Source organism: Cyphomyrmex costatus, unplaced genomic scaffold, assembly GCF_001594065.2.
Source record: "Cyphomyrmex costatus isolate MS0001 unplaced genomic scaffold, Ccosl1.0 scaffold490, whole genome shotgun sequence".
Taxonomy (NCBI): domain Eukaryota; kingdom Metazoa; phylum Arthropoda; class Insecta; order Hymenoptera; family Formicidae; genus Cyphomyrmex; species Cyphomyrmex costatus.
In genome coordinates, this window is record NW_017279183.1 from 41,701 (window position 1) to 63,625 (window position 21,925).

A 21,925-nucleotide genomic window follows, 5' to 3' on the forward strand; every position below is an offset into this window, starting at 1 on the left:
AAAATAATAAATATCGTATAAATATTGGAATAATATCATTAGAGACTCAATGTTTTTATATATATTTAAATATATATTTTTTGTATGTGCTTATTTATTACTTAAGTACTTGTTATATTTGCTGCAAAGATAAAAAAATTTCAAAAAATTTCCAATGATTCAATAAAAATTAAAAAATATAAATATAAAAATATTTACACATATACATATAATATATACATATATATATGTATGTATAACATTTTTTAATTTAATACAAGGACTAAATATTTTAAACATAAAAATTTGGTCTGCACACACATATAGTTAAAAAGATATATTTTAAATAATTTACATAAATTGAAAGGATAGCATTAATAAACTATGAGGAATAGATTTCATTGACTTGAAACAATTTTAATAGCAGCACGACAGTATTAATAAGCGAAAAAAATTTATGAACCCCAAAAAAGCATTTTACGTATCACTAACAAATACGAGTCTATTATCACGTTAATTAATCACGTGATCGATTGCGCGCTTATATGTATTTGGACGGAAGTAGTTTTGTAATCTAGAATCACAGAGGCCAATGGAAACTCTCAATTGCTTCAGGCAGACGCTTGATGTCAGATCCGATATTTCAAAAATTGGCGCGTTTTATAATGACAAAGTACAAGGCGATTCGAAAACTATATAGATTTATGTTGCTTTATTGCTATCGTACACTTAAATAACGCTGTAACACTTGTCACAATATATAACATATTGTCAATTATTATGTTCTTGGTGATCACCCAATTCTCGAAACATCCCGTCTCAGTCACATTATCAACAATAATATTATAGGACAAACGATGATCAAAGATCTGAGAATATATACATACACACACTTGTGCATATACATGTTGTATGTAAATGCTGAGAGTACTTCAGCTATTACAGGGGGATCACACGTCTTCCACATATACAATCTTACAAAGTACACGTTAGAAAGGAACTGAAAGTCACCGAAACTGCGTTACCCATGGCAATCTCCCTAGCAGTAAAAAAAGAAATCCATCATTTACAATGTAGGTAATATCGCATCTAAAAACGGGGTTCAAATCGAAGCTTTATTGATCACATCAACAATATTTTGCTCTACTCAGTCGACATTGAGGACACGTGACAATAGCGCAGTGAACGTTATCCAGTATCCTGGATGTAATTCGATGAAATTAAGGGTATACCTCTTTTTGTAGCAGTACGTAATCACGTACCACAGATAAACGCATCGTTTTGCTCGCGTTTTCCTCCTTAAATCGATCTGATGTGATAACTCTGAGTTATATAAAAGTATTATTGTACTGAGAGAGGGAGAGGATACATCGGGCACACGGTGATGAGATCACACGTCTCCGAAATGCACATCGGATAATACTTTGGTAATGTACTGGCGGCGAGTTATCGAGACAGCGTGTTTGGCGGCTTACGAAGTAACGTCCGCGGCTAACAGAATCGATCACGAGAGAATCGCCGCACTGGAATTACATATCCATCACGAGGTGATGTCAACGGAACATTCGAAGGCGAGTTACGTGTGCACTTGCTGCGATCTGCGAGCCTGATTAATCTAGGAATCTAGTCGTGTCTCTATTGTGCATCGCAAAAATAAACGCTCGCGACTTTACTATGCCCTCTAACGAAAGAAAGTTCTTCCTACGCGAAATCGTTTTCTCAATTTCTGCAGGTTGAATTAATTCGGCATTATGACCTTGTCACACGGTATACGAATACTTTTTGTGTTTCCATCTAATTATATTCTTCTTAAATAATTTTATCTAATTATCAGGAAGCAAATTAAGATTACCATACCGTAGGACAAGAATCTTACTCAAGTGAGTTTTTATCTTAGAAAAGATATATCCGCTTTATTTCACCGTGTCCACTCCTATAGTCGAAATTTTGAGCTTTTTCCGTTATGATTCTGAATCATGTTAGAGCTTAATTTAAAAATAACATTTTTTTTTAATCCATTAATCTTCTATGTATTTCTGTACGATACCTCGCTTAAATGGTGGATTGAATGTTTTTTCTTTCTTGTTTGTTTTCTCATTCATTGAGTCAAAGCAGCAAGGTGTAGTAATATCACCGTATATTGCCCCGGTATATTTCTTTCCCGATCAGATATAAATAAATATGAGTTTCTCGGTTTACAACGTGTAACTATCGGACAATATATTACCGGATTAATCACGCCGAATTAACAACGAGCGAGCCCGGTGTTTAAGATTTCATGTACGGATAGTCATATTCCCGTATGGGCGCGAAGGTCTCCTTAATAGCCTGTGGGGACGCCCAGCGAAGAGCATAGTGAGGACCGCCGGCTTTGTCATTTGTACCGGACATTCGACTGCCACCGAATGGCTGTTGCCCGACCACTGAACCGGTCGATTTGTCATTGACATAAAAATTACCGGCAGTATACTTAAAATCTTCAAGTGCCTGCTTCGCCCATTTTCTGTAAAAAAATACACATCTATAAGGATGCAATTCATTTAATTACAATGCATCATTATGGTGTCGTCAAACCAGCATAAAAATTTTAAGAATTGATCAGAGTTTCATATAAAAAAAAAATATTATAATACATTATTAATTATACTACAATCTTATTTTGATCTATAATATATAGACACAATTTTAGAGAATTTAACATACGATTTAAAATAGAAATTATAATTGTATAACATTTTGCACAAATTCTTTTACATTCATCACATGTAAAATGTAACTAGTACAATTGACTAATTTTACTTACTCATCTTGTGCGAATATCGCGCCCGTTAAGGCGTAAGGTGTAGAGGTTTCTACCAGCTTTACCGTCTCATCCAGCTCGGAATCCTTGTAAACGTATATCGTTAACACTGGACCGAAAATTTCTTCTGTCATGAGTTTTTCTTTCGGATCTTTGGATTGTATTATTGTCGGTTCGATAAAATATCCGCACCTGAAAAAACACTTTTATCTCAGAATAGTATAATTATTAAGATAATTGTTACGTTAATAGTAATTGCAATAAAACATACGAATCGTCATAACCCCCACCACCAAGAATTTCCATCTTGGGCGATTTCCTCGCGTACTCGATGTAACCAGAGATTCGTTTGAACGCAACGGCATCTATAACGGCGCCGGTGAATACGGTGAAGTCTCGAATATCACCGATTGTGAGTTTCTGACGAAGAGCTAAGAGGCCGTCTTTCATCTGAAATAAAAGTTCAAAAAGATCACACTGGGATGTGCACTCCCAAGGGATTTAACAAAACGACATTATTGTTAGACTCACCTTGCCCCATAGAGATTCTGGTACATACATTCTACTGCAAGCGGAACACTTCTGTCCGTTGAACTCGAATGCGCTTCTTATCGTCGCGTTAACAACCGAGTCCACGTCAGCACTCGAGTGGACGAAGTGATAATTCTTGCCCCCGCACTCGCCGACCAATTTCGGGTAGTTCCTGTACTTGGGAAGATTCTGACCGATCTGGACCCATAGGCGATTAAACGTCGGCACCGAGCCGGTGAAGTTGAGTCCGGAGAGGTGGGGCGAGGACGTGATGGTATCGCCGAACACGGGTCCTTCGCAAGGAACAAAATTCACCACGCCGGGCGGCACCCCGGCCTCTCTGCATATCTTAAAGATCCACCAGTTGGATAATAACGCGGTGTCGGATGGCTTCCAGAGTACGGCGTTACCCTGCAATCGCGGCATGCACGTCGACACGTGCGTATTATTATTAGCGCGTTGCTTTGATCGTGACATTCGCCTCGATTAAAGCGCTGTCAGTATGGTTTGCAAATTACAAACCATCAGTGCCGGCGTATAGCTGAGATTACCGCCAATTGCGGTGAAGTTGAAAGGCGACACAGCCGCTACGAAACCGTCCATACCACGATACCTCATCGAGTTAAGGGTCTGCTGATCCGGTGAGATTGGCTGGTACTTGAGACTCTCCTTCACGAAATACGCATGCATTTTGAAAAAGTCGATCAGCTCTGCCGCGCTGTCGATCTCTGCTTGGATCACGGTTTTACTCTGACCAAGCATGGTGGCAGCATTAAGATGTTGCCTGTACTTGGTCGCCATCAGATCTGCTATCCTCAACCACATCTCTAACCGCTTTTCGATTGGCCATTTCTCCCATTCTCGCTGCGCCTTCACCGCGACGTTGATCGCCTTCTTCACGAGCTCTGGCGTCGCCCAATAATACTTGGCGACTTTTTCCTTGTGATTGTGCGGCTGAAAAATTCATGATTTATGTAACAAAGAACGGTGAATCACAATAAAGTTGCTCTTCATAAAAAAGAGAGTAAGCACGATTAAGAGTATTAAGATAGAGACATACCATGACTTGATATCTACATAGATCGGTTTTGATCTCCTCGTCTCCGATAACTAATGGCACCTCCTCACATTCGTTGCTCATCTTATCCAAGACTTTCTCCAACTCCGCTCTTTCCGGGCTGCCTTTCTTGTAATTGAGAACCGGCTCATTCTCCAGCGGAAAATCTGGCGGGTTCGAGACCGGAACTACCGATCCCAGACATCTGGTGCCAACCCTATCGAATAATAAACAACGCGTCAAGGTACGAAAAGACCGTACTTGAACAGATAATGCCGACAGATAAAATCTGAAGAGTCCTCTTAAGAATCTTGTCGATATGATCTTCAAATATTTATTCGACCACTTGTGGTAAAGTCTTGAGTTACCAATCTTATCACTGTTGTTAAATATGCACTGGCATTTCGAAACGAGCCTCTTGTTTACATATATCTATGTCGGGTAAACAACACTATAATCGTTAGTAAAAACTGTACTTTTTTAGAACAGATTTTTTTTAATGTGTTGTATCAGTTAATAAATAACGGATCAATAAGTATTATTAAATATTATATTTAATATAGTACAGCAAAAGGACATCTACACACTCGAATGGACATGCGAGAGGAATGCAACGATGATAATATTATATATGTTTGCTCTGCGTTTAACCCTAATTAGCGCGGTGTTATCGGTTTTGCATGCGATAATTATGATATAACAATTATGCTTGTCGTAACTCATATGCTTACTTCACAACGAAAAAATGTCGCTTTTACAGTACATTCATACCATTCCAAATGGTCAAAAGTCTAATATTTTTTTGACTGTAATTATTTTGATTGTTAATTATTTTGAGAGATCATAAATATTATATACATACAGTAGCGTGCAAAAATTTCCGACCAGTAACATTTTGTATTTTAATTTAAAAAAAAAAAGAAACCTAATAAGAAAAAACCTGATAAGGTCTTAATTATCGGATATTAGTACAAGATATGAATAATGAAATTTTGTATTAACATCTATTATATAATAATAATAACAATTTTATCAGGCTTTTTTATGAATTACTGTATATCAATACATAAAATCCAAAATGAAAAATTTGCTGTGACTATTAACATCTGAAAAAGGTATTCTATCCTCTTTGAAGCGAAGTCGAATTTCGCTATGTCGAAGAAGGAAAAGAAGAAAAGTGATTTTGTATCTTCAGATAATTGAGAATTTAATCGCAATAATTGTGAATCAGTGCGAGGGGATAAACGTAAGTATACTGCTACTTTCACAATTCATGGTTAATAGTTTTAACTTTTAACTTATTCCTTATCTCTTTCTAATTCTAGAATTAAAAACCCACAATTTTAGACCCTATCATTTATCCTTTTTCTGATTCTTTGAATAAAAAGGCCAAAAGCTGAAATGTGTACCAATCGGTGCTACAGCGACCATCATAATTAATGATGATCGCGTGATCGTTAAGCCACTGGCGCATCCGAATCGCGTAACAATGTTGGTGACGTGAGTCACACCGAAAGATATTCGAATGTTCTCAAGATGACGTATAGTAGTATACATATGTGTAGATAGAGGTAAAACAGTCGCTATAGTCGGTGTACTGATCGACCGTGGTCTCAGTTGTCGGAGCCTCTTACGTTTGACAAATCATCTATTTTTGCCGAATGGACAAAAAATGTCTATATAGAAACATATAAAATAATACTTAAAAAAAAAGAAGTCTGTAAAGAGCCTGGTTTAGTGTATCGATTTTATTGTAATTTTCTTTTATGTCCATTTCTATCAATGTAGATTAATTTTAACTTCAGCTTAATTCATCTTCTTCCAATTCTAAGAATTAGGAGAGAGAAAAGGATAAATTAAAGTGAGATTAAAGTTAAACTATACATGGTAGAAATGGATATTAGAAAAAAATAAAGAATTAACCTAAGATTAAAGATGATTTACATTGATAAAAATGGATCTTATTTAAATTATAAGAAATGCAGACCTGTCAGACCGGATTAGAGATATGTAAACGAGATGAAATATTAAAAAGAGTAGTGGAATAGTTGTAAACGTATTGTTAAACGCGAAACTAATAGAAAAGAAGATCAAAAGGCGTTTATCAATATTCTAAGGCAAATCCTCTAAGAATATAAAATAATCAAGTAAAAGGGAAATGAAAAGAAAATACAACAGCAAAATAATATATCTACAAAATATAAATTAATTAATTAAAGATTGAAAACTTTAAGGACTCTTTTATATAATAATAAACAATACGGTTAAACAAGGGCGAAGTAAGAGTCAATTTATAATTAAAAATCTAATTAAATAACTCTGATAATTTATTCTAATATATATTCTTCGCAATATATTAGAATAAATTATCAGAGTTATTTAATTAGATTTTTAATTATAAATTGACTCTTACTTCGCCCTTGTTTAACGTATTGTTTATTATTAAATCAAAGATAATAAAAAATAAAAATTAGAAAAATAATAAACAAATTGTAAATAAAAGAGAATTCAGGATTCTGAGTTCAAATCTCGGTCGGAACTCCGTTAATTGTTCTTTACAGAAGAAAAGGAGAGCAAAAAAACGGTAGATAGTAGCAATCTCACGAAATCAATCGAGAGCATACCGATGTGATGAAACAAATGAACAAAAAAGAACCAATCTTATCGCCTTTCTTCTTCACTAATTGTAAAAATCGTTTTTTACAGACAGAGTTATTATTTTCCATTTAGTAACACAATAGTCGACACAGGTATTGTTCTGTCCTTATTACTCATGAAATTTTACGAAAAATAGAAACGTATTCCAGGAAAGATAGTCATTTGTGTCTCTAGATCCTGATGACGAAATCTAAGAGCAGAACATTCTACAGACTTTATCGGCAGTATATTCTGTACATATAATAAAATCTATTAGTGGATAACAACTGGACTGTAAAAACGAGATGAAGTTGCCGTTTTACTGTCGTTTAAAGTCATATTACGAAATAGCAGATTATGCTCGGTTTTTGCTGGCAATCCTTTGAACGTAGTTGACGTCAATCTGCGATCGTGACATTCCCCTCGAAATCTTTTGGCAAATTATTAACCGTCAACATTTTGCTTAGTAAGCCTGTTTCTATCAATATAAATTATAATTTTAATCTTGGTTCAATTAATTCTCCATCTTTTTCCAATTTTTAAAATCCGAAAAAAGGTAAATAAATGAATTGAGATTAAAATTAATTTTTACATTTTGGTAGAAATGGGCAGATTCTAAGATAAAAAGTAAATTGAGAGAACTGAGAATAAAGTTCGAGCTTATGTCCAAAAGATTTTATTCTGTCAATGTATTATTGATTAATTAAATATACATTGGTCTACCGGTTTAATCAACATCTTTCATCTGTTTTTAATTCTTAGAACTAGAAAAAGAAAAAATTAATTAAATCGAGATTAAAGTTAATCTATCGATAGAAATAATGAACAAAAAGGTGGCTTTTCGACTAAACTCCGATTAACTTAACTGACGATTAATCCAGTCGGCAAAAGCACCGCAGCGAAAACTTGGAACGAATACATTATATTTAATCTCTCACATTTTCTACATTCGAATAACACAAGGAGCTGTATAATAATTCTATTCATACTGACGGGGTATGTACTTTATCGCAGAGATATTACCACTTTAAAATTATACCCGTTTTGCGAACCAAAGCGAGACGTACCCGAGTTTCAGACATTATTATTTATGCTATCTCACGAAATCGTTGTCAACACATTGACGTCTGTGGGCACAGTCAAGTCCAATTTTCGACGAGGATATTTTAACATACCTATATCGCTCATCACGATCGATGAACTTCCTTTTGTTCAAAAGGAAGCGGCCGCGTAGGCCGAGCGAGAGACCGCGAGTTGGGTTATTCCAGGGGGAGGGGGGGGACGCGTGTTATTTCGCGGTTCGCGGTACGATCGACATCGTCGCTCGAACGTTAAACGGGAAACGTTTAAGGACGGCACTGGTGCGAAGTCTACTCACTTTTGGGTATTCGCCAGCAACGTCTGACGGCAAATCAGGCCCAACATCTTCCGGCGGAGACGGGGACGGGTATATTACACAGAAGGAGACAGACAGACAGAGAGGGAGGGAGGGAGAGAGAGGGATGACGTCGGCGCGCGCCCTTCGTCACACACGACGATGTCGACGATTCGAAGGGTGGACAAGAAGGTGCTCTTCCTGATTGACAGGTCTCGTCGGATGTTCGGATCACCTTTTTTTTCCTTCGCGCGCCCAGTGCGCCGAATTGCCGAAACTGCGACGGAACACACGGCCCGTCGATGCGAACACCGCGCCGTCGAGCAAACCGCGCTACATCGGGTTCCCCACCTCTCGCCCAGGGCCGTACGATCAGTCGGAGCGGCGGGAGGACGAGGAGAAAGAACGTGCCACCGGCACGACGTCCAAGTTCCAAATTAAATTTTCACGACGAATTAGAACCTACTCGTCACATGTTTTTTAACATGCGAGAAATACCCTTACTCATCTTTCACACATTAATAAATATTAATTCGCTGATTGTCTATTGCTATTATTGTTCACTAATGTTGTTCTGTAATACATTTGATCATCGATTTATCGCTAATGAAACCTGTGAAAAATTTTCCACACTTTTTTAAATCTTTTATCTTCAAGAAATTTTCATTTAATTTTTATTTCTTATTACTCTTTTGCTCCTTTTATTTACAAATATTAGTTCGATGTACTCCTGATGTTCAACCAATATACTGCCAATAAATTATTTCTAAGAGAAAATATAATAAATTTTAATCAACATTTATATTTGTGAATAGTACCAAATAAATGTTTACTTAAAGTAAATAAATAATTACTCAATATAAAAAGTTGTTAAATCGAATTAATTGTTCTTGTACGAAATAAATATATCTTTATATTTAATAAATTATCAGTTAAAAGAGCAAATTAAACTAATGATTTATTAAATTTAGTACCTATATATTTTGTCTTTAAATTATAAAATAATATTTATTTCTCTCTCGATGTTATTTAAAAGGAAGAGAGTTTTTCAGTTTGTTGTATGACAGAAATATTCTCACTACGATAATTGACTTGTTTCTGAGCGTTTTCAGTTACAAAAGAAGAAACGAAGAAAGAAAGAAGTAGTAATTGAAACTAACAATAAGTATATTGTCAAGCTTTATTCTTCATTCACGTTGCACGTTCCTTGAGCTCGTTGTGCGTACCGCATAAACCACTTATCACCCATTAGACTAATTCTAATCAAAATCAATGACGGTCGAACAGACCGTATAATGCAAGCATTCCTTTAATGTAACGCGTCTACATCGCGCAGGAGTAAGCGAAACAAGGGAAGACCAGACGGAAATTTGGTTTCTCGAGAAAAGCCAATCTTTTACCTCGGGTAGTAATCCGATTTGCAAAATAGTACAATTTACGTCAATTTTCATGCGCGATGCAAATTACCGTCTCTTTTTCCTTTTGTACTTTTAGGAAGTTCCCGTCGTCGAGCTTGAGGACGTTAGACTGCCTGAATTGTTAATGATACCTACCGACTCGCATATACGCCGCTGCAAACAACCGTATCTAAATGCCAAATGTGTCGGAGTACAGACAATTGGATTCTATAAGGGGCTCACGTAAAACGTCAATGTCAAAACTAAAGAAACATTAAGGAGATTGAACCACGCAATTCTAACTTCCCGATTTCCGAGAGTGAGCAGTCAGAGAAAGCATGTGACAAAATAAAAGTGAAATAGAAAAAGAGAATAGTAAATACTGTTATTAATTATCGAGAATAGTAAATACTATAATTATCATACTAAAATATAATACAGTTAATTATCTTAGGTACACTTTACTAGTGTATGTACACATTTCAAGTGCAAATTACTCGTTTTTTCTTATCAGAATATCTGTACTATAAGCGATTTCGATTTTAATGATCGCGAACGATTTATCTTGTAATTAATTCCGACAGTAGCGCGGATAAGAATAAGTACTTTCTGGTAAAAAAAAAGATTATTCAATTTATATATTAAAACAATCGATAACGCTGACAAGAGAATCAAACGCTATTATATTCTAGAAACGCTTATCATGGAGATTTCGAGTTGCGTACACTTCGCATTCGTCACACATGGTTATTTCTGATCATAAAGAATAGCGCGAATAAGTCATTGAAAAGAACAAGAAATAAGACGAGTCATACATCCTTAAAACAAAAAGAGCTCACTTACTCGTCGAAGGCCAGAATGCGTTATGTAAGGTGATCCATTTTTAAACAAACGTCATCGTTGTGTACTATGTGTGAATATTCGCAAGCGCATGTAGGTTTTTTAAAATTACAATCTTGTTTTGAAACCAAGCGTGTCGGTATTCAACTCATTATTTGTAAATAATAATAATAATCCATATCTTCTGAAAAAGATAGACAGCTGTCATCAAACAGAAAATAAATAATCACACAAAAAATGTTACGCTTGCCACAACCGAAAATGATGATAATTTTTGCCCATCAATACATTTGGTTGTGATAACCGTAAGATAGACATATCTTAACAGTCATAACTTGTTCTTATAATCAACTACGGGATCTTATAACAAAAAAAAAATGTATTGACGAGCGACTTTTAGTCATAGCAGCTATAGCCGTTTTTCCTGTGATGATTTCAAATTTTTCAAAGCGCGTTTGTGAAATGCAGCACTTTACAAAATCATCAATTCTCCTCTTGTTGCATTTGGAGCTCGCGTAGAAGTTGCGCTCTTTGCTTTTCTAGCTCGTCCTCGGAGAGTTCATGGTGCTCGTTATTTTCTGTAACGGAACCTTCGCTGTGAATAGAAGGCCTTCTGTGCTTCTCCTCCTTCCGTTTCCTTTCCGGAGATTCCTCAGAGGATGGAAGACCGGAATGCGAACGCTATGAAGAAATATCAGGAGAGTGATAAAATTTGGAAACTCTTTCTCTGAGAAATCTTAATATTATTAATACATACAGAATGGCTGCGGCCTCTCTTCTTCTTGTTCTTCTTCCTCTTGGACTTCCTCGTTTCCGACTCGGAACTGTCAGACTTGCTAGGAATACTGGGTGAATGTGACTTGTGTCGCTTTCTTTTCAAGCCTTTCTCGCTACCTTCCGATTCCTGCTAAGAAAAAAAACACGTCAATTTTATACTTTTCATTAACCAGGGATGATAAGAAAACGACTATTTTCTATAACACTCACACTGTGTGAATGCGATCGTGATTTGCGCTTCAATTTTTTTGCCTTTTTCTTCTTACTTCTAATATGATGATGACTGCAACTTTCTTCAAGCTCGTGTTGATATTCCTTGAATATCCGTATTCTTTCGCTCTCCAAAGTGATCGCCTTGAAATCTTGTTCTTCTTCGATTTTCGATCTCACATCCTCCCACGCCATTTGATAGTCTACGTTTAATGTCTTAAGCAAATTCTTAAAACCAGTCTCCAGTTTCTTGAATTTCCGCGTCTCTTCTTTAACGCGTTCCTTCTCACGTGCCTCTGCTTTTTCCAGCAATAAATTGTACGTTAATTTAACGTTACCTGCATCTAGAGTCGCGGATTTTCGGTCTTCGCATACAACCGTGGCGAATTCCTCAAAAGTCGTATTCACTTGCACCTCAAAGTTCTTGTCTTTGAGTATCTCGCGAATGATCTTCTTCTCATCATGAAATCGAGATTTCAAGTCTTCAACGTAGAATTTGAAAAGGTCCAACGGAGTTGAGCCCGATTGCCCAAGCATAGCCGAAAACCGAAGATCGGCAGATAACATAGGATATAATTCTACCCATAACGACATCGATGTGAGTTTGCCTTGTTCGTGAAGCTCGTCAAGTAAATACTAAAATACATAATCTTTTTTACATACACAAAATCGAAGTATTGTGATCTTATTAGTGTAATACATAGGGATGAGAGTACCACGTTATACTTATAACGCCGTTATATTTTTTATAATAATGATTTGATAATGATGTTACAATTTTTCATAATTGTTGTAACGCTAACGCAAAGATTGAAAAAGTCATTTTTATAAATACTTCGTTTTACCATTATAAATTACTCATATTATGTAACGAGTTACTTTTTTACGATTTAAATAATAAGATTTTTTTCAATAAATAACGAGTAACTTATTTTTTGAAAATACTTCGTTTTACCATTATAAATTACTCATATTATGTAACGAGTTACTTTTTTACGATTTAAATAATAAGATTTTTTTCAATAAATAACGAGTAACTTATTTTTTGAAAATAATTCTAATTCTTGCGTCAGCATTATCGTTATAAAAAAATTAAAATAACATCATTATCACAAATCATTACTACATATAAAGAAATAATGGGAGGGAGGAGGGATAATGGTATTTAACAAGTAACACGTTACTTTCCATCCCAGTCGAAACATAACATAATATACGTAATTGTAACAATTAACAATGGAATTGAGACCAACTCGTAACACTCACTATGAAACCATCTCTGTTTTTCCTCTCTTGCCGTTTCCTACGTTTCTTTTCGCATTCTTTTTCTTCTTCCTCATCTTTCTCTAATTGGCGGATGTGGTTTTCGAATACAATTAAAGCGTCCTCTTTGTCCATCTCTAGCAAGTCTGCGTCTTCCGCGAATGCAGGATACTGCAGCAACAGTGCCTGCGCCTCTTGCCATGTAGTCCTGTATGTCACGTCCGTCATAGTGTCCAAAACTTGTGCCAATCTTTTGGTATTTCTCTTTTTCAATTGTTTCGCCTCTTCTTTCTCACGTTTCGCCAAATTGAAAATAACATCCTCGTAGATGTCTCGGCGATCCGAATCTCCAACCGACCGCCAAACCTCTAAATTACCAAACATCTCCTCGCATTTGTAATATTTAGTCGTGCTTACCATTCTATTGTTTTCTAACAGGAATTGTTCTAAATCTTCCTTAGCCTTCTTCAATCTGCCAAAAATATGCTTTATTATTACCCAGTTGAATCGTACATAAAGTACATCAAGATAACTGATTATCTTGGTGTAAATAATTCATTTGCTGTACATTTTTAATATCTCATTTTATATTTCAATAGCTTATTCCTTTATTAAATTAATTATAATATATTATAAAATATAGTTTGTCAGTTTTATTCTTTGACTCTTATATATATGCCCTTTATGTTATATAATTGTATTTAATATTAAGAGTCCTTTGCTTTCATATCAAATAATAAATAATCGTGACATTTACCTGAGTCTTTCTTGCTCGCGCTCTTCTTTCAATTTCTGCGTCTTGTACGAATGGAAAGCCTGTTTACGTTCATTTAACTTCTTCATCTGCGGATATCTAGGATCGTTCTGAATCAATTTGACCGCTTGTTCCCACGTGGCATTTGATGGAACATCCCTCTCCCTCAGTAATTCTTTGAATGCCTCGATAGCTTCCTTCTTATCCTTGAATTGCATTTTGGGCTCGGGTGTGCTGGTGCGGCTGTCATTGGCCGAGCCCATCGCGGAATTACTATCCTCGTCCGGTTTCGTGGGAGGTGTCGGAATATTAATTGCTGCGAGGGTCGCGGCCATAGCCTGTTCAATAGCAGACTTCCCTCCTGATTCCGGCGTACTGGTTTGCGATATAGTCGCGACATTCGGTGACAAGTGTTGCATAGCTGCAGGAACGTTGCTAAAGAGAAAGATTACAATGAATGTATAGAAAACTTCTGAAATAGTGGAAAATAAAATCTACAATTTCTATATTATTATTTTACTCACGAATTCGTGGCGTTTGCCACAACCGCTGCAGCAGCTGCTGCAGCTTCCTCGGCTATAATTCGCGCTTTCAGCTCTTCCAACTCCGGCGGTACCGTCCATCTGGACTCCTTATTGTTTACATTGTGATAATACACCTTGCCATTCTCCGACTTGTATTCTTTCCATGGACACTGTGATAACAACAATTCGCTTGGGGTTTTCAGTTCATCCGGCTTTTCCCATAAAGACTGCTTTGTGACGCTGTTATAGTAGTACGTTCTGCCGTCGGGTGCTTTGTGCTCGCTCCAGTCTGTCTTCTTGTCTGTTGTAGAAGCAGACATTGTTGCATTAGTATCGCCGTTGATAGGCGATGGAGGAGGAATTCCTGGCGCTGTTATTTGCGGTGACGCAGCTGTAATGTAAAGAGAGAGAGAGAGAGAGAGCGCTATTTGAGCAATGGGGTTCGTAGATCAATGTGGATATTTAGCGATGGATATTAACCTATGACTCCGGCTTCTTGAGGAGGTGCTGCGGTGATAGGAAAAGTAAAACCTGGCGGAGGTATGGAAAACTGAGGTGGCATTATACCCGGAGGACCTGGTGGTAAACTGGGAGGAGGAATAAATGGTGCCGCAGGCATAATAGGTGGCACAAAGCTAGATGCAATATTTGGCGTTGTCGATGGAAATCCTGTTACAGCAGCAGGTGGTGGAATACCATCGTTTGAAGCCTAGTAATGTTTATACGATGGTCAGCAATTTTGAAAAGCATAACATAATGGCTATGTTCAGCAGGGAAAGCAGCTTTGTAACTGTTGTAAAATACTTCACAATATGATTGATTTATATTATTTTATTATTGTAGCTTCTTAAGAAATCAAAGACAAGGATTGGATTAGAATACGGACCAATTTTACAACAGCTGTAAAGCTGCTTTCTCTATTGAAGGTCAACTGTGTAACTCTACCCCTAGGACATAAAAAGTAACAATTATTATATAGGCATGTATATACATATACACACATATAAGAAATTTATGTATGTATAATATATCAAAGATATAAGATCTGTTCTTTTTCCATACTCCAGACTTAAACTTCTTGCATGGCTTTTTTGTTTTTTTTTTCTCTAATAGAAAAAAAGAGAAGAATATTGAACAATGTGTAAGAAATTCAGTTTTAAAGTAAAAAAAAATAGATCTATAGAATATGGACTGCGCCATCAGTATCTAAATAATGTGGCAAATCTTGTTTTAACAAAAATGAGAGAGAAAAAGCGCACATGAAAACATACAGCCAATCTCTCTCTCTCTCTCTCTCTCTCTCTCTCTCTCTCTCACACACACACACACACACACACTCTCTCAGATATTGTAATTGAGTAGAAAGAGATAGACACCATCTGCTTTATGTTCTTTCATTTTTGTCAATTAATTTTATGCACGGATAACACAGTTGTGTTAAGTAAGCAAAAAATATTCTGATGGATCCTAGCAAGGTTGCAACAATGTTGGTACAATGTTTTAATAATATTTTTTTGCTTATTGGATGCTATCTTTAGTATATACATATACATACATACAAAAAATTTTCACTTTTCAGTTTCCACCCTAAGAAAAAAGTTACTTGATCGACCTTCTGAATACAGCCAATGTTTGTTGTCAGTGCTACAGGATCTGGCTTGTAATTATGCTACTTTTCCTTTTCTTTTACCTCAAACAGATTTTATAAACAAAAAAAAATAAAACTAGAAGTATCACAGCGAGCTAATATACTATAATATATCTATATAAACATTATTATTGTTCGCACTAATAATTATTGTTATTTGTTGCTGCCATGTGTCATTATATTAAAGGATTATTCAAAGCAGACAAATTAACTTAATCTTTATGATCAGTATTTATAGTCAGTTCCCATATTCAAGACTTTTTAAGTTCAGTCATTAGTGTCTTAAAACATTACTTAAGGGATGCTGGGCTGCGTTCAGAATCATCATCTGAGTGCACCCAGGTGTCGTGTTATCCTTGTTTATCATTCGTGAACAACAAAGATAAAACAACATCTGGGTGCATCCGGACGACTATTCTGAACGCACCCCTGAAGTGACCAAATTATTAACACATTACAGTCATATAAAAATCTTCTAATTGACTGAATGAAATTAAAAATCTCTTTACAGGATTAAAATAGATACAAAGTTAAGAGGTATTGCAGTGAACTTTATACTCTAAAATCGAAAAAAACTTAAATAAATTTCTAACTTTTTATTTTAGTGTAAAGTGCACTGCAGCACCAACTAATTTTGCGTCACTTTAATCTAATAAAAGGATTTTTTATTCTATTTAGTCAATTCGCAGATTTTTATATGATTGTAATGTCAATAATTTGGCCACTCTAGCATCCTTTTAAAACGGTCTTGAAATAAAATCCGACTATGAATACCGGCTATAATGTACATCTCAAGTGAAGAGGTTATCAATTACGATACTTATAGATTGTAACACTCGATCTACATGCCATTTGTTTAAAGATCGCTGAGTGGAATTCCGCAAAACACAATTTACAATCGTTCGATCACAACACCATTAGAACATCAATAATGTCGTGCGTAAACTTTTTAATTCACAACCATTCGCAATTCATAACCTGAGTTGGCTGGACGCTGGAGTTAGATCGCTGATCTCTATATGCTTTGGCTCACTTACGCTCACTATAATTTTCAGCCATAACGACAAAGAAATTTTGTATTATCGACTGAAGATAAAACAGCTGGTGTTAATTTAAATAATTTAACTAAAAGATCAGAAATTATTTTATATATATCTGAGAATGAAATTAGTCTGCCAATAAATAATAATATAGTTGTATATTTTTTCTTTAAAAATAAATTTTGAATTTAATAATTATCTGAGAAGGAATGTTTTATAATAAAAGAAAATTAATTTATGAATATTTGTAATTATTATTCATTTACACAATAATAACATAACAATTGTTATTTGCCTAATGAATGTTCAATGATTGAAGAATGATACAAAGGTACTCCTTGTAAAGAATGGGAGTTGGCGTGGTCAATTCGTACAACGATGTAATCACCAGCTTGTATCTCCCTTGTCGTAGTAGAGTGTTGAGTAATTGGAATAGCTGTAGATGGTAGAACAACTCTTACATTACCATCGTTTCTACCTTGAAATTGTTGATCAGATCTCTTACTCGTCTATCGGTAGAAAATATAATATTCACTATATTAAATCTATTATTCTTATAAATGATATCACTAAAAAATATTGTAAATATTTGCAAATACTTAAATATACTAACAAAAACATAATATTCGAAGCATACAATTAAAGTATTTATGGAAGGACAAAAATTATGATGAAAGGGCGAAGATGCTGACACAGAAAGAGGTGGCACTTTTTATTGCAGTATGTAATAATAAACTTGACAAAATACTTACGCTCTCCACGAGAACAAGTTGATGTTGACCTATCTGTGCTTTATTTAATTTTTCCACTTCTTTTCTATATAGTGCGACCATACGGTTCAAACGATTCATCTTTATGTGCGTTTCAACGTCGTCCTTGTATCGCCTGTGTGCCGTAGTTTTCTGAAGAACATTACAATATTTGTAATATGTAATTACAAAATAAATTAGAAATTTTTATGACAAATTATTTTGATATTAATTGCCTGAAAAGATTGTATATAAGAATTATACCTCACGCATGCTATAGGCAAATAAGTATGCGTTGTTGTATTTAACTTCTTCTATTAGCGACAGCGTATCTTGAAATTGCTCCTCGGTCTCCCCGCAGAATCCAGCAATAAAATCGCTAGAAAGGTACACATTTGGGAGAATATCACGTATATGATACACTAAGTCTAAATACGCTTCCTTAGTGTACCCTCTTCTCATTTTTTCCAAAACTATGGAGTTGCCGCTTTGTGCAGGCAAATGAATCTGCTTACAGATGTTTGGTCTTTCAGCTACCAAGTGTAATACTTCATCGGGAAAATCCTTGGGATGAGGCGATGTGTATCTGTAAATCAATAAGATTATTATATATAAATATGTAAAGACAGATTATTATATATAAATATGAAAATTGATGTTGCTTTATAACTTTATTACCTTATTCTTATTTCTGGATTAATCAAAGAGACTTTGTCCAAAAGATCGCTAAACCTTACACCACCTTTCTTATTCTTATAAACTGTTTTGAAACCTTTAGCAAGACAAGTCTCCATGTTTGCTGATAAAATAAATTCTGATTTTGATAAATCTCTGTAACTATTTACATTTTGTCCAAGCAAAGTTATTTCCTTTACGCCTTGATCTGATAACTGCCTAACTTCGTCAAGTATACTTGCAATTGGTCGCGACCTTTCTCTTCCTCTTGTAAATGGCACAATACAGTAAGTACACATATTATCACAACCTCTCATTATAGAACTGCAAATTATAGATAAAATAAAAGCTAAAAGTTTATATATATATATTTTTTAATGTAAAATATATTTTAAAAAATATTTATATATGTTACACATATGCTCCAGTGGAATTCTGATTGAGTCTAACTGGCATGACATCTGCATATGTTTCATCAAATGACAATAAGATATTCACAGCAGTTTCATCATCTGTTACCGCCAGAAGCCTTGGCAAATCCTTGTAACTGTCAGGACCTGCTATTACATCTACAAGCTTTCCTCTGTCTAATATTTTAGTCTTCAAGCGCTCCGCCATACATCCTAATAAAAATGTTTATTCTTATATAAGTCAAAAATTTAAATGAAAGCTTCTTAATACATTACCAAGTATTAGTTCAGCTTGCCTAAAAGACCAATCTTCATAGGCCATCCACTGATCATCTTTCTTTTGTTTCTCACTCCATTTAAGTTCTCCAACTTATTCCATACTTTCTGTTCTGCATTGTCTCTGATAGAACAGGTGACCAGTAATACAATATTTGCATCGTCCAAACATTCGGTATGCTTGTAGCCATGTGATTTCAATATTGACCATACTATATCAGCATCATTGACGTTCATTTGGCAACCGAAAATTTCGAAGTAGACTAGCACAAACAGACCAAGTAAAGATGAAGCACAAAGTCAAATGACAAAAAAACATAGGTGTCTGAGAAACCTTTTTGATTCTCGCCACGAATATTTTCCACATACGGAATAGGTTTTTCGCTGGGAGTATTAATAACAGACGGGCTTAAGAAATCCTTCAAAGATGGTCCATCTCTGACACTCCTCATTGGTTTTTTATCTATAGCAGCTTGCTCGATTGCATCTGCATTAACTGCTGATGTATGCAAAGACATAGGGATCGTTCCATGAATAGCATAACATGCTCGCATTCGATGAGAAACTGTATATTTCCGTTGTATAAAATATTTTCTAAGGTAGTTCCTGTAGTACATCCCTCTCGACATAGTGAAATTAAATCAAACGTCTAGAAAATTTGAAGATATTACGCGTTGAAAATTGAAAAATAGGATAATAATACTGCATTATAAAATTCTGTTAAAAAAATACCTTTGTTAAATATGTTAATCTCCTTTCAGTTCAGTTAGTTGAATCCTTACCACAAGCGATTTTATTTTATAGGTTACGAAAGCCAGTGGGTGAGATATACATTGCACAAGTATTAGACAATATAGACGCCATATAATATTTATACACAAAAAACATGTGATTATAAGTTTAATCTTTGTAGATGCATTGTTAAATTTCTTAAGATGGTACTTAAGATAATTATATAATGAGAAATTGAGCAGAGAGTACAAAAAACTCAACTATAAAACAAACTTAAGATCTGTTCTTTCTACACTTGAAATAACTGGAGAGGTAAGGTGAAACCTTTCAAGAAGCTCAGCTACAAAAAATAAGTCCTATATATAAACTCTAATCAATGATAATGTTTCGGGGAAAAAAATATACAACAGAGAGGTTTCTGTCAATTTGTGTATTTGCTTTCTTTTTTCGAGATTTACTTATCGTTTTACCTAAAATATAAACGTAAAAACAGGACAGTCCTTTCAATATGAATCTCATCTATAATATTATGACTAATACACGCTTTATGTACAATTTTATAATATATACAATAATACAAGTGTACCGTCATCGTCACTATTATGGATAGTGTGAAAAAATAGTGATTGCAACATTTATTAACACTGAATAATACATTAAATGGGATCAATACAGATCCTATTTTCATTCTGCGCCATAAAAAACATAATATAAAAAGACACCAATATGAAGTGAAAAAGCTGACTCTTCTCTAATTTTTCTTTCTTGTAAGTTGTACATTGTTTTCGCAAGTTTTAATGAAACATATTCAGTTTAAATTTCATTTTCATATAATTATGTAGAATACCAAGTAATAAAGTCATTGCATATATATATATACACACATTAGCGATTCGATTAGCATATTGTAACAGATTGGAACTGCGCATTACTTATGCTTATCTTTATTGGCAGGTCCAGTGACATGACTGCACAGAAATTATAGAGAATGCTAGTAGACTCATATATATCGTTGAACGCATTGATTCTATTAGCAAACGCCTTACAAAATTTACTATCGACAGATTTAGTTATTTTGGATTATATCGCAGTTTATTGCTGAATCTCTTTGCTCATAAAATTAAATTAAATATAATTATTAAAGCTATCACAACAGTGTGCAAAAACATGATCTTCCTTTGGTGAGGCACACTGTATACAAATTTAACAATGAATTTGTGAAAAAGAATCACTTTAGGACTGATACACAAGTTTCAGTATAATAATAAATTACTGCTGCTGTAACAAAAAAAAAGGACTGTAATTAAGGTACTTGAAACTTCGAAACATTTTCTCTAGTTACTCATTAATCTCTTTTATACAATCGCACTTAATTTTATATTAATTTTTACATCGATAATAATTATTTCATAATTCTCTATTCATTTTTCTTTGGAGCAAATAAGCGTCTAGCATCATTGTCCTTATAAGACTCAGCTAAGCTCCATTATTCTAAAATAATTTACAAAATGTTCAACATATTTTCAACTAATAAATACAATTTCGATTCACATTTCCATATTTTCTAAAGAGCATTGGATCATTAAAGATACAAGTCCACAAGAAAAGATACGGTTGATTATCTCACTTAGAATATTAACAAAATATTAACAAGAACTTCAAATTATTAATAAAAATTTCCAAATCCGTAGAGTGTCATTTCTTTCGTAAATAAAAAGAAAATGTTAATTTCTAAAGACTACGTATAAAATAAATTTTTACAATAACTTACAATAAATATGATATGTCTTTGTTTTGTCAATATTCTAATTCCTATATGTACGTCCTTTTAAAGGAAATCAAGATAATAGAAAAATTGATACTTGATATATAATATATATCATAATATCGATAGTACAGATTTATCGAATGAAAATTCATTTTATGTCATAATACAGTAAATACAAAAGCGGATAATAAGTAAGATAATCATCCTTGTCTATCTATTATTATCCTATATTTGGTCAAATCATTTCCGATATACAACCAGTAAGCGATTTTGTTATTTGTATAACTAGTAATGGTATATAAATAATTATCGCTATTAACATATATTCTTTCAACCCACATATGTATCAATAAAGTAATTTTTTTTTAGAAAGAATATAACATTAATTTTTTAAATTCCTCTGTCGTGTTGCACAAATAAAGAGAACAAAACACAGATTTCATTTTACTCCATTTGTTATTTTAAATATATAACGCAGCTTTG

At 34.5% G+C, this 21,925-nt stretch overlaps 3 protein-coding genes across 4 annotated transcripts; all 3 read right to left on the reverse strand.

The window, feature by feature from the left end:
• Positions 1-393: 393 nt before the first annotated feature.
• P5CDh1 (delta-1-Pyrroline-5-carboxylate dehydrogenase 1) lies at positions 394-8,698 on the reverse strand. The gene is made up of 7 exons (XM_018545249.1): positions 8,383-8,698; positions 4,371-4,584; positions 3,833-4,264; positions 3,311-3,721; positions 3,051-3,229; positions 2,783-2,971; positions 394-2,482 (listed from the first exon to the last, which is right to left on the reverse strand). Exons 1-7 carry the CDS (start codon positions 8,427-8,429, stop codon positions 2,248-2,250), a joined length of 1,707 nt encoding a protein of 568 aa, XP_018400751.1. The 5' UTR covers positions 8,430-8,698; the 3' UTR covers positions 394-2,247.
• A 1,670-nt stretch (positions 8,699-10,368) lies between these two features.
• Positions 10,369-16,795, reverse strand: Prp40 (pre-mRNA processing factor 40). 2 transcript variants are annotated; one of them, XM_018545251.1, is made up of 8 exons: positions 16,771-16,795; positions 14,625-14,853; positions 14,145-14,535; positions 13,624-14,055; positions 12,870-13,338; positions 11,604-12,239; positions 11,374-11,520; positions 10,369-11,297 (listed from the first exon to the last, which is right to left on the reverse strand). In XM_018545251.1, the coding sequence occupies exons 2-8, from the start codon at positions 14,761-14,763 to the stop codon at positions 11,100-11,102; spliced, it is 2,412 nt and encodes an 803-aa protein (XP_018400753.1). In that variant the 5' UTR covers positions 14,764-14,853; positions 16,771-16,795; the 3' UTR covers positions 10,369-11,099. The 2 variants fall into 2 exon arrangements, with proteins under 2 accessions (XP_018400753.1, XP_018400752.1); XM_018545250.1 differs by lacking the exon at positions 16,771-16,795 and having other exon boundaries at positions 11,374-11,523; positions 14,625-15,124.
• Positions 16,796-17,119: 324 nt separating this feature from the next.
• On the reverse strand, positions 17,120-19,717 carry LOC108778143 (CDK5RAP1-like protein). The gene is made up of 8 exons (XM_018545243.1): positions 19,675-19,717; positions 19,277-19,591; positions 18,963-19,205; positions 18,672-18,879; positions 18,260-18,580; positions 17,846-18,167; positions 17,585-17,734; positions 17,120-17,341 (listed from the first exon to the last, which is right to left on the reverse strand). The coding sequence occupies exons 2-8, from the start codon at positions 19,569-19,571 to the stop codon at positions 17,120-17,122; spliced, it is 1,761 nt and encodes a 586-aa protein (XP_018400745.1). The 5' UTR covers positions 19,572-19,591; positions 19,675-19,717.
• Between the last annotated feature and the right edge of the window lie 2,208 nt (positions 19,718-21,925).